The 13,449-nt window shown below is 40.1% G+C and overlaps 1 protein-coding gene across 3 annotated transcripts in view; it reads left to right on the plus strand.

Annotated features, from left to right (window-relative positions):
• ano7 (anoctamin 7) overlaps positions 1–9,520 on the plus strand; it is a 35,677-nt gene extending 26,157 nt beyond the window's left edge. For 2 of the 3 annotated variants that reach the window (XM_022241213.2, XM_022241214.2), the window contains 3 exons: positions 310–400; positions 1,356–1,475; positions 3,969–9,520. In XM_022241213.2, coding sequence (XP_022096905.2) covers positions 310–400; positions 1,356–1,475; positions 3,969–4,022 — 265 coding nt within the window. In that variant the 3' untranslated portion in view covers positions 4,023–9,520. The remainder of the gene's footprint in view (positions 1–309; positions 401–1,355; positions 1,476–3,968) is intronic. The other variant, XM_022241215.2, reaches the window with a different exon arrangement.
• Positions 9,521–13,449: the final 3,929 nt, after the last annotated feature.

The following is a 13,449-nucleotide window of genomic DNA, read 5'->3' on the forward strand; positions in this document are numbered from 1 at the left end:
GGGGTATGTAGTTTGGGCTGTGCACAGCAGATTAGCAAAAACAGTGAATAACAAGCTCTTGGCCAATCAAGATCTGGAATCTGGGGATGAGAGGTAATGAATGATAAGGGCTATCCAACCTCAAACAATCTTGAAATTGTTACTTCAAAAAGAGAATTGTAAAGGTGGTATAAGGAGAAAGTGTCACTCCTCACAAGTGCAAGAAAACAGGCTGTGATTTGAGCGAGGATGACACACAGCTGTACGTTATACCAGACAGCATTACATAGCACGTAAATTTTGCCTGTTATTCATCCATTCTACTAACAGATACAAAGACTTCCGCGATCCCGAGGGAAACCACACAATATTCTACTATCAACTGCTGGCTGTCAAACTGGCCTTTGTCATCATCTTCGAGGTAATTTTGTATTCAGCCCTGCCTTTACATCCAGAAATTGTGATCTGAAAGTTGACAGTAGCATTCACTGAGATCACGTCTAAGTTACTTGGCCACAGCTCGAATTGGTATGCAGGTACTAGTTGCAGCCACTTCCCATAGACTCCTGCAAAAGTTCTAGCCGTAGCCAGAATAATTCAGACACAGCCTCACTTTGATTTGGTTGAATTAAACAGGTGCAAAATGTCAGTGTCCTGTACTGTAATGGACTGTGGGCCCATTGTCACTGAGTGTTTTTGAGGAGACACTAAAGGTGACTCATGCATGGAGGGTGGAACTGATCAAGATGTTAACATACTCAGATGTATGTTACTCATCCTTGAACAAACCTCTATTTGCCATCTCAAAACTCTATTCTGTCAACACTAGCTCAGCACTTTTGACAACCCAAAAAACACAACTGACTCACTTGCTGCCGGGGAACCCCGTTTCAAACACCCATGGGTTTATACACAGAGCCAGGGTGCCCGAAATCGGACAGAAGAGCTGGTCTGGATAACAAAAGACCATGCTCAGAACAAAAGACCTGCTGCTGGGAATTGCCATCATTTTTCGGCTTGCATTTTTTTAAGGTAATCCGTCACCGTCTGTAACAGCATACCACTGTTTTGGGCATAGCGCAAACAGTCATTCATGAGGGTGTAAACGTCCATTGAATGAAATGATGAATTTTTGAAGAATTTCGAAAACTGAAAATCTTGAAAGTCGCCCGTATGTGTGCACTGCATCTTCAAAAGCACCCGGTAGCATGTGGTTAAAGCAACACCACCCAACAGGAAGTGAAGTGGTAGGTGAAGTGAGAGCTACTGTACCTTTACATGGATCTTTTCATGGGCTGTCTGGGAGACCATAAATTCCAGACGAGAATCTTGCCAGTAATTCCTGAACGACTTCTGTCTTTCTTGTTTTTCGGCAGCATTTTGTCTTTGGCATTGGTCGCTTCATTGACTTTGCCGTGCCTGACGTCCCAGAGACTTTGGAGATTAAGATCAAGCGAGAGGCATACCTCGCCAAGCAGGCACTGCAAGAGATACAGGTGAGTGTGCTCATATCAAGGTAACCTCATTCTCGGGTTTATTTTATCAAATTCAGCTGTTTTTTCACATAAGTCTGACATGAGTCTTTAGTACTTCATCAAAAAGTTTGCAATTTTGCTCGAACTCTGAAAGTTTTCAATTTACTTGTATTCAGGTCTTCATTCTATTTCAAACTGTTCAACTGTGCAAAATTTTCATGTTCAATATTGTAATGTTCACAGTTTTCTGTTAGTTTCTTGTCGTTTCATGCATATGTTACTTCACTGCATTTGTGAATTAAGAAATGTTTCGTTTCAGATTTGAGACAAAATAGTTGAATGCAATGTTTAGCATTAAATTTGTGATCATTTTGACTGTACTAATCAATGCTACTAAATCTAAAGGAGCTAACCTTTCACAAGTGTGTTTGTGTGCCCAGCATTTTTACCGTAAGCCCTTTCAGTGCAATAATGACGAAAACTGCCATTTTGGATCTGAGATTAGCGACAGTATGCCTTAGCAATGGCATGGTCCCAATGCTTGCTTATATGCTTGCTGATTGGATGGTTTGTGTGTCACAATGCGAGTTGCAACTCCTTCGAGTACATTCACCACATCAGTTGATTCAGACTGCTGTGTTGAAAAGCGGCAGAGTTCATTCTTAAAAGCACTGGCCCATCAAACCGTACCGTACATCCCTGTAAAGACTAGGGCCGTCATTTCTGTGACGCTCTGTACTCAGTAGCTTTAAGAACAGAGAACACTGCATTGAGATCAAGGATAGTGAACAAAACCTGGGTAGAATTCAACAAAATGACTCCCACTGAAAAAAGTCTCTGTACATGTTTGGCTGAGTGTGCGAATACAATACCCAGTGAAAAGGATTTTGGTGGTGCACAACGAGGATATTTCAAGCATTTCCACAAAAGTGGTGGCGCATCATTTGCTTTGCAGATTCTTGTCACATTTGTACAAACCATCTTTTCCTGCGTGATGAGTATGCAGCATTTCCAATGCAAAGCCCTAGCTTGGGTGTACAACCTTTATGCTAGAACTTGAATCAAAGAAACCAACTGTGTTCTTTGCTTGGTGCAGATTTAAGTGAAAGCTTTGCCTTAGCTTCGCCTTCCTGTTATGTCCTTGTCATTTTGTTCATTTCTACTCTCATTTTTCCTGTAGTGGCCATTGAGTGTTTTAACCATTTGCATGTTGCTTTAGAGCAAGATCTGGACCAGTAGAAAATCCATTGTGTGATTTTGCGATGTTACTGCAGTGCGCTGATTGAATTTTTCACTTAATTATCAGTTGAGTGTTTAATTTGGAAGACAATTTCTACCTGATTTTTTTTTCTCTCACATGTTACACAAGAATCCCAAAATTACCTCATTCAGTTGAAAACTGCAAGATCATTCATCCCTTCCACGTGTGTGAATCTTTAGGGCTGAGTCATTTGGAATAATTCACTATTCAAATATTTCACCTTCAATTTGATCAAATATCCGAATATTCGGTCGCACCGACTGGCGGATTGTTGATGAACAAACCATATACAAAATCAGTTGCAGTAACACACAGTTGTACATTATGATCAATATAATAGCTTTTCACAACTAGGAGTATCTTCAGCCACGATTTAGCAAGATTTACTGGTAAGAGATGAACAAGATTCCTTGCCCTGTTGAAAATTTCAGTTCCTTTTAATTGGTTTGATGAATAATTTAAATTTTAAATTATAAGATTGTGACACTTGAATCTGCCTGAAACAAGCCCCCATAGTGCAATTTTTCTCAATTTAACAAATGAAAATTTTCCCTTCCTTTTCGTGAATTTTGCATTCGAATATTCAAAATCGGAAAATAACATTCGAATATTCGACAATCGATCGAATATTCAGTTATTGGATATTCGGCACAGCCCTATGACTCTCTTTGGTCATTGTTTTGGTGTCAAAAGTAAATCCAGTTTGCAGAAATCACATTAGAACTGCATGTATCTACATGTACCTGACATAGCTGCATTATGAGATGATGAGTGTTTTCTAATTGTCAGCGTTTTGTCCATTCACATCGAATGCACTTTTATGTTCTTTTAAACAGACTGTGTGTTGCTTTCTCTTTGGACACGTATCTGCTTAAAATGTCAATCCTGCCAGGTTTCTATAACTCCCTGCACAGTTAGATTCTCTGCAGCAGTCTCAATGTCAGTCATTACTTTGGAATTGGAGAAAAAAAATCCATTTCTGTCTCCAGAGGCTTCATTTTAAGCTTTAAGTACAGTGCAGTTGAGACGCAACCAGTTTCCCGTTTGTTTCAATGATTTTTTTTTCCTGTACAGCGAAGCCTCTTTACTTTATGCCCACATCAGTGCACAAGCAGGCAAGCATGATCGCATTTCAGTGTCCTAGAAATCTGGCAGTCTATATTGATCAAGGTGGCGGTCGCTTTGGGATGGTGTCAGTGTTTTTTGTCCTCGTCTGAGTCTTGCATTGTTTGTTCACCCTTTCTTGTCAACAGGCTGATGAGAATCCTTCCAAACTCACTCCAAACCTAACGGTGCAGGCTGACTAACACTCAAGCACACTCACAGCTCTTAAAAGGGCATTTGTACTCACGATACGACTATGATTTGCTTTCAAGTAATGGCAAGCGACAAGTTCTTTGGAGGCCAACTGGACAATGCACTACAGGGCTGGATTCAAGTACACATATTCTACTGCTTCAGAATACCTACGTCTGTTTTCTTTTACTCAACATCTGGACATACATTGTATGCAAGGACATACCAATAACATCTCGAGATGCGGTTTGCTGAAACTTGGAGAGTAGGTAGTTTCGGCAGATCGCAAGTTTTGTTGCAACTGCCATTTTGTATTATTTCTGTCCTGATTTTTGGTGTAAGTTGCCTAACTAGTGTGTACACTAGTACACTAAAATGTAAAATTTTAGGCTTTTCTTTTGGGGGATTGGGATACTTGCAGTAGCTCAAAATAGGTAGCAATTCACGATACAGTGCACCGTGGCGACTTTTCTATGGCCTTGCGTAGGGGCTCCATGTATGACCAACAGTTCTGTAGTTGAGTCCATCACAAGTCCCTTCAAGTCCACCACAAGTCATCAGATCTAAAGCCAGGCAGCAGGTGATCCTGTGCTATCGTTAACAATTTCTGCTGCTTATAACTAGACCTGCAAAAGAACTTGGACTTGCGGTAGACCCGACTACTTGTTTCAGGCAGTGGTGGTGGTGTGTGTATGATTAACTTTGCCAATTATCTTTCAGTGGTCACAAAATGTACTCCATGAATAAAAGACTAGGTCAAGTAGACCTGTTTTGACTTTTTTTCCCTTAGAAAGACAAGATTTTCCACAGGGGAAGATCAATATATCCATTATCACACATTTCATGTTATGCGTATGATTTTGTAAGTCTATTTTCCTAATCTTCCTAGAAAAAAATGTGACTAGACCACTGTGTAAGAAATGAAGCCAGTCTTCCATATTACATCTGCATAATGCAATGGATTTGTTAAGATTTATTCTGGTGGTGGGAGTGGTTTAGACTGTTCTCCCTCCACATATTTCAATGGAGTGGTCAGGAATCGGTGCATTGCTTTACTGGTCTGTACATCACAGGACGGCCAACAAAGCAATCTAGAACCGTTGAAATTCTTTACATGGGGATCAGCAGTGTAAGACACTACCCTCGCTCACCTCCGTTACATAGAGAACACAGCAGCACCTTCCATATTCAGCCAAGGTGGGACAAGTGTACAAAGATATGGTGTGAATGTCTGCACTGATGGCATGTAAACATACCGCGTACTTTACAACTGAGAAGCAGTGTTTCATACTATATAAATTTCATTCTTTGAACAGTTTGGATGTTACTTGAGCACCTATCTTCTCTTTCTTAGTATATAAGTATTTGCTGTTACTAAATACTTTGTGTACTAGTTTATGCATGGGGCAAAACTTACTGGCAATAGTATACAGGTTTACTAATGTACAGTGTAATATATTTTGTATTTATTTATAGTATTTCTAGATGAAACCTAAATTCTATAGTAGTAGAAATGGTGTATGTTATGTTGGACACAAGGTTGTTTATATATATCGAAGAAAAACCAAGTTTATGTTTTATTTTGATTTTTTATTTATTCATTTAATTTCTTTTTTAATTTTGTTTCTTTAATTTTACTTAAGGTAAAGGAAATAAAGGGAATGTCTGTGTAAGGTGACCTTTACATGTACCTGCAAAACTGTCCCAAGAAGATATAAAAATGAATCAAGTTGAGTTCCTAACAAAATATAGTAGTCACTCAGCCATCCAGGACTGTTGTTTTTCCAATACATATACAACACTTGTACTATTTGTGATATTTACAGTTTCCTAATTCCAGGGGTTTTGATTTTCATTTTGTTGTTGTTGGTATTTTGTTGTGGGTGTGTCACAGTGTTGTAGTCGAGACCACTTAAGACCAGACACAAGACCAGTCACAAGTAAAGGGGTGAACAGTGAATGACAAAGGAATGCTGTTGTTGCTGTTCATTTGAAAAGCTTGTGACTTGAATTCAGACTGGAGGTCTTGTGCTGGTTTTATGTTGTCTTGTGGAGGTTTTAAGTGGTCTCGACTACAACACTGGTGTCATTGTTCTATTTTGCAAGGTCCACCTCGTATCTCAAGTGTTCAAGAAAGACTTTAAAATATATGCGTACATTTTGGGGAAATGCAATAATCCATTATGTCAAAATGGCATTGTCAACTTTGTCTGTTTTTAGCCGTCTCTGCTTTCAAGATGGTACCAGTCACGGTGTAGTTCTTTGTGTAGTTATGCTGCTGTGCACGTGTATCTTAAAAGCAACTATGCAGAAGTAAGCAGCAAGGAATGATGAGTTGGAACCAAAAAGGTGTCGTTTAATTAAAAACTATAGGCATGTAGAGTGATGACAAATGATGTATTTTTGTAGGTTCTTCTGAAGGGGCTGCATTGTCACTTCCGGTATATGTTAATGTATAATGTTACTGACAAAATGCAGGTAATGCGAGTTAAGAATGTTGAAATTTGAAGTACACGTTGCAGATTGATTTTGAAAGGTTAGTGCTGGTAATATTTAGTTTTTACTGGTATGTTTTGCTTGCAGTGAATTACGGCTTCATATCACTTGAGCTAACTAATATTGATTCTTAAGGTGATTATGAGAGGTTTTTTTCTGGAAATGAAAAAATGGGTTTGTCAGATTTCACGTTATTATGGTACTGGTGATTCCTGTACCTTGTGTATTGGCGTTTGCGTGAGATTTTAGTGAGCACCGTATTCTCTTTTGTCTTGGATCAAGATGAAACAAAAAAGACGACCAGTTCGTTATTTTTCGCAGTTGTGTATCCACGAGTCACCTTAATTCTCGCACTTAGTACTTTGACCAAATTTGTTCTTAAATAAACTAAATTGTTATGGCTTCATTCTCACTACATGTTGCTGAAAATACTAAATACTACATGGAATAGGAATAATGTTACAGAGAACATCGGATGACATCGAAGGAACAAGAACAGCGTCGTCTACAAACGAGAGTCACATCGGCTGCAATAAAACTACGTCACCGTAATTCGAGCACATACGTTGCAAACGTCATTTTATGGGGTATCAGTAATGCCCTACTTCTGAAAAAACCTGCCAGTTAATATCTCCTGAACAAGGAATTTTTTTTTGCATTAATTACTTTGGTTTGGTTATTCACCGTAGTTTAACTTTCCATCACTTTTTCGTCTTCGTTCTCCTAGTTTTTAGGCCTATTTATGCATTTTTTGTCATTTTAATTTCAAGTTACATTGAGGCTTTCAAATAAATCGCAATTGGCATATATGAGTGATTGATCTAGACATTATGGCAAAACTTCTCTTTCTGCGTGTATTTCTGAAAAAAGTCCCAAAATACAGTGCCACCAAATCCCAACCGGTCGTCGGCAACAGAAACCTCAAAATATAAGGAGGGCAATGTTTTTTCAGGCTCCGTAGTATTGTTCATAACGCTCTCATTACATGTACATGTAGGTGTAGTTGGCGAAAGTTGATCGATGTCGTCATTTGTGCCCGTCTCAGACGTCCAACACCGATTGAGAGCGAACAGCGGTCATTTAATCCGTTTTCTGGACAATTTCAACCGGTTCATTTTGTATTTAGTCTGTAGAGTAAAACTTAATGCTCTGCTGACATTTCTCCCGAATTCTCACTGGAAAAGCTTTAATTCGCTCATAATATTCGCTGCAAAAAGAGAAAAACGCCGAAGTGACGATCGATCATCGACAGTAAATTAACGTCGGTGCATAATTTCGTTCAAGAGTTTCACGACTAGAGACTTGGATGCGTGAATATTTGCATGCGCGAATTTAGGGTGATCCAAGATAATGCAGATTTTTGGTATCACCAATAGTTGCATTTTTAGCAAGGTGATGATAGGTAAAAATACTTATTTTTTGTGATTAGTGGGATACTGTTGACCTGTTTTTTTTTCAAACCGCAGAGAAGGTGCGCGTTGTTTCTGTGTGCTTTGGTGTTGGCACTTAAGCTTAAAATCTTAATACCAAACTGTTATATTTACAAGGCCATCTCACTTCATAGTTTCAGTTTATTTTTAATCTGCACGTTTTATTTGAAATGTTTGTCTTTGCCTGGTATCTGCTACTGTCGTAATATAATGTTTAATTTCATTTCCTATTGTATATTGTAAACTGGTACATGTGGAATTTTGAGAGTTTACTCCAGTCTCAGATATACGTGATAAATGATTTAAGACTGCTAGATCAGCCAGGTTTCTTCCGTTTTGGTCCAAGATGTTTAAATACTATCCGTTATCTGTTACTTGTACATATTGCACTTAATTTACACATCATGATTGTTGAATCAAAACATCTTGTAACTGATTAAACTTCAATAATATTCCTCAGAATAATTTTTCCTGAGACAGTGGTGGATAATTGAAGTGCTTGGAACCATGACCAGGCTTCCTTTCTTTTTTGTCAGTCTGACATCCTGTTTTCTTTATTTTTAGGAAGGCCTTTGTATAATTTCTGATCACTTGACTTTCTCTTTTAACCCTGCCAGCACATAATCTCTATAATTACAGGGTTTGTACATGTATGAATTGACAGATACACTGTTAGCATATATAATTTCCTACTACAGTATGCAGGGATTCTTCTTTTGTGGTATGTGGAGCCAACTCATTGGTCCCAGGTCGCAAACGTTCATGTGCCAATAGCATATCTTAAATTTTGTTGGCTAATTTGGTAATTAGTTTAATAGTAATTGAGTGGTATTCAATATAGTGAAATAATACAGTAATGTTAAAACAGTCAGAGATGACACTGTAATTTACTGATGTGGAATGTTGTAATGAGTCAAGAGGTACTCTCAGAACAGCTGGGATCCTAATTAAATCTGGGATGTCAGTTGCATTACAGACTTTACCAATTAATGCAAATGTTGACATTGCTGGCTGGAAAGATGAAAAACAAACTATTACCATCAAAGCAACACTGCCTATGCACAGTTATGTAGCATTGCATAATGAAAATGGGGTCTAATTGGATACTAACATTGCATTTTAGTAAGTTGGGTTTATTGGAAGTTTGTATGTGGACTAAAACTCAGTCATCCTACGTGTCTGGCCACAACTGGGTATACATGCACATGGAGGTTATCAAGCTTTCGTGTGTGCTGCATTATGTTTTATTTTCTGCTGGAAAAACTGATCTGTGGGAATACTTTAGTACACTCTCGTGTCCAGTTCGTACAACAGCAAAGGTAATGACAAGCATGTATCTCGTTCATTTAGTATAGGGCGTGTGACACTCGCGTTTAACACCAGTATAACACTAAACACTCAAGTGTAGCAAATGAAAGCGTGACTATGTTGAAAGATATAGGCTCGTGTGTGCGTTGCTGACAGCAAGACCCTTTGAAATGGGAGTGGCCAGAACTGGCAATTAAATATGACATCAGTATAAAGTTTAATGTCACTGTTCCACTTGCTTTACAGAAATAAATTGCGAGATAACTTACCAGTAAGTTGCGTTGATTGTGGTTTTGTCCTGGATTTGGTCTGGACTTTCTCTGGCCGTACAGCCGTGATGTCGAATTTTCGAGAGAAAGAGTTGCAGAGTTAGGTCGGCACAATGTAGATTTTGTGGAGACCTGCTGGCTGGAGGTCAAGGGGTTTTGCCCCGAAAGAGACGGGCGAGGACCCACATGAGATTTTCTGATACATTTTTGTCGCCAAACACTAAGTTTCTGGCATTCGTGAACAGACTTGAGAACGAAAACTTTTACGTTCTTGGACACGCTTAGAAGGTTAAATACAGTTGGGCCTACAATGGAGGATTGTGTGGAAAGATGGCGGGGTTGCCGTTTTCCAGTACTTGACTTCGTTTCCGTCTTGGGCTTCGTCTCCAAAATCCAACTCCGATTGTACGCCTAGTGAAGTGTTCAAATTAAATTAATGTAGGCTTACAAAAATATTTGCTCTGTTGCATCTTATTGGATGTTCCGTCGGCACTATTGGACTTACTGCATTTATTGAGTTAACAACTTCAGTGGAAGGCGGTTGAAAAAAGACGATGCCTGTAAAGAGACGAATCTCGTATTGGAAAACGGCTACACCTTAAAATAAACATGGTGGCAGAAAAAGTCCGCGGTAGACTGTTACTGATTGGTTGACTGAAGTTCCTCTAAGAAAGCCAATCTCTGACTGGCCCTCTTCACACTGCGCGCGCGGGAGCTACAATCCTGGCCAAATCTCAGGCCCCGGCCCCCTCTCACGGATAAATTTCCTACTTATGCACGCATGCGCACGCGCACAATCAGTACCGATACTGTGCCCATTCGATTCGCTGCTCTCAGCACTTGGGAAATCCGAAGAACCAGATTTCTTTATCTTTGGCATCTGCACTTTGTCTTGTTAAACCCCGAACACAACAATTAGATACCATTTCTTTCGATAGTAGGCCTACTTCAAGCTATATGATCAAGTTCAATGGTAAGCTATGTACGTATGTACGTTTGCACTGAACATCATGTTTTTGCAAAATGCACAGGTTGGCTCCAAGAACACTAACGATATAGTTTATACTACTTATGATGGAAGGGGGCCACACTAAGAAATGACGATCTCGTTCACACAGGAAAAATTACTATTTTCAAAAACATTTAGCAGAGCACTAAAAATTCCACTTAAATTAGAAACTAGCAGCAAAAACGATTTGATGGGATTTTCTGGAGGAAACACTGAACAAAGTCAGAAAATGATCGTCGAAGTCGCGCCCTGTACATTTTCAATGGCCCGCTCACCAGAAACAGAGTCCAAGCATGAACCCTCTAAGAGTCTTGAGAAAAATAGCAGACCAGGTTTCACGGGTTAGTATCTAGTCATTTCCTCACACTTCTTGCCGCCAAGGCCATTTGTGCGCATGCGTGCATAATTATTTACGAATGTATTAGTTAAGAGGTCTATGTTGGGTGTCGATGCGGGGCATGCGCTCCTGCTCGAGATGACAACATTGAGTGGGGGATGGAGACCTGGGGAGGGTAACAATTGATACGTGTCCAAACCATTTTTGCCATGATTGTAGAACATCATCATTCTCATCTATGGTGTGGACTGTAAAAAAAGAAATAAAGAAAAATTAAAAAAAAAGTGAATGATATTAAATGCAAGTATACACTGACGTATTCGCATCAACATTTCACACAACTGAAATACAACTCAAGGTCTGCAATGTTGAGAATGAATTATAATATGACAGAAGAAGTGCTTGTTCAACCACATCTTTAATGAGAAGGAGTTTGCTGTAAAGAGATTCTCCTCACAGGACAGTGTGTCTGATGAGATATACACCACACATCAGATCCTCCACACAACACTTTCATTAATTCATTACGGTTTATTTAACACAACTATTGGGTTCCTGATTCGGCTGTCATTTTATGCTCGTAAAGGAAACGAGAGAACCCCCACCCCCAAAATAAAAGCAAAAATGGCGTGTCATTCACATAATAATATGAAAGAGATCAGACTTAGACAGGTGTATTGACATGGTCTGGGGACTTGCCTACATTGGTGTGCTTTCATTTAAAAATAGTCAAGAGAAGGTGTCATGGGGAACATCGAATGTTGACGACCGCCGTCTGTGTAAATGTGTTTTGCTACGCAATGCATGCACTATTGCAATGTTTCAATCACTCAGTCTTCAAACAGTAATGTTACTAATTTTGTTATCTTCTTATCAAGAACCGCAAAAAGTAGTATCTCTTAAATGGCCGAGTGGTTAAGTTTGCGGTTATGAGATCGTTAGACAGTGGGTTCGAGTCCCGGGGTTGGCTTTTTATTTTCTTAACGCTTGCTGTCACTCAATAGCTATAAGAGACTCTAATTCACCCCCGCCAAATACCAACAGTACCTTAGCCTACTGGATAAGCTCTTCTGCTGGGACTGTCCGCGAAGTCCAGGTGAGCGCCTTAGTACAGGTTCGAGACTTATGGCCGACTCGGCGGCCAGGGCTTAGGGGCTTGTCTCGTTTCCTCCCTTGCATGGTCGCTCGAGCCCTTTTGGGGTTAAATGGATGGGCAGGGAGGAAGTGTGGTGGGCCGGGAACCCCGAGATCCCAGAAGAGTCCTATATGGAAGCCGGTAACTGCGATTCCTTGCGAATTTCAGGAGTCCGTGCGCCTGAATGCTTGGTCAACACCGCATAACTTTTGGATTTTTCCCTCACCACATTTATTTTCCATCACAATGGGCGCAGAACCCACGAGGCAGTTTTCTAGGTTGGAATACAGTGAGCTAAAGGATTGATGGTGATTTATTTTCATGTATAATCCAAATTTCCTAAATGTTTGAAAATAAAACCGATCCCAACCGTGTTCGGGTCCATTTCTTTTCAGCGATATCAGTATAAAAGCTGTGAGGTGTGTGGTGTTCTTTACTACTGGCGATGGCGAATACTATGCGGTATTGATCCAGGTGTGGCACAGTCGAGCGGCACTCACTTCCTTGTTTTGTCGATGGAAAAAAAATTTTTTTCCTTTTTTTATAACCACGAATTTCGTTTGCTTTCAACTGCAGAATAATGTGATATATTCAAAAAGCAAGTCTGACAAAAGATACGTCCCATATCTTCTTAGGTCACTCCCCAACATCGCAACAGAGGCGTTGCAACCGCCACTCTTTCTTGTGATAAAGAGCGTATGGCTCTGGGGACGGGGCAGCGTGGATATCCGGGAGTTTCACAAAATGGCGGGTACCAACCACATCGCGTGCTGCAAGAAAACATTGCTTAACCCGGTCCGCACACACGCTGCCCATAGTCGCTGTTTTCATCAGAGCAAAGGTGCGAGGATTTCTCATCCAACGAAGAAAAGGGGAAAGACGGACCAACCTAAGAGGTAAACCAGGCGGTGTCGAGCTACACGTATTAAGGTAGGACGCGCATGAGATCTGACCTATTGTATTAGTGACTTGCAACCAAACCCTTTGTTTTGATTTTACTACACAGATATACTCAATGGATGTCTTCACACGCCTGTCAAGTTTATTATGATTATTATATATTTCTGGTAATGACACCAAGGATTCCAATCCTCAAAAGCGCCCCAGGCACTGCACTCTAAAAACTTCCGGGTGAGATTGGCCCAGAATTGGGTCCCATTCGGTATGACCCTTTTCTGGGTCAAAATATGACCCCCTAGGTTATATTTGACCCTTTCTGGGTCACTATTTCAGTATTTGACCCGGAAAAGGGTCATACCGAATGGGATCCAATTCTGGGTCAATCTGACCCGGAGGTTTTTAGAGTGTGTGGCTTGCAAGCCTGAAGAAACCTGTAGAGAGGAGACAGTGAGAAGCAGTTACGGTTTTTAGAGGTGGGAGAAACCCCAAAGGAATATTCTGGGTAAAACCCACAATCAGGTAGGGACTGAAAACCCAATTCACATGTGGACCGG

This window comes from Acanthaster planci, linkage group LG16, assembly GCF_054643075.1.
Source record: "Acanthaster planci isolate LZ-2023a linkage group LG16, COTS_SCS, whole genome shotgun sequence".
Classification (NCBI taxonomy): domain Eukaryota; kingdom Metazoa; phylum Echinodermata; class Asteroidea; order Valvatida; family Acanthasteridae; genus Acanthaster; species Acanthaster planci.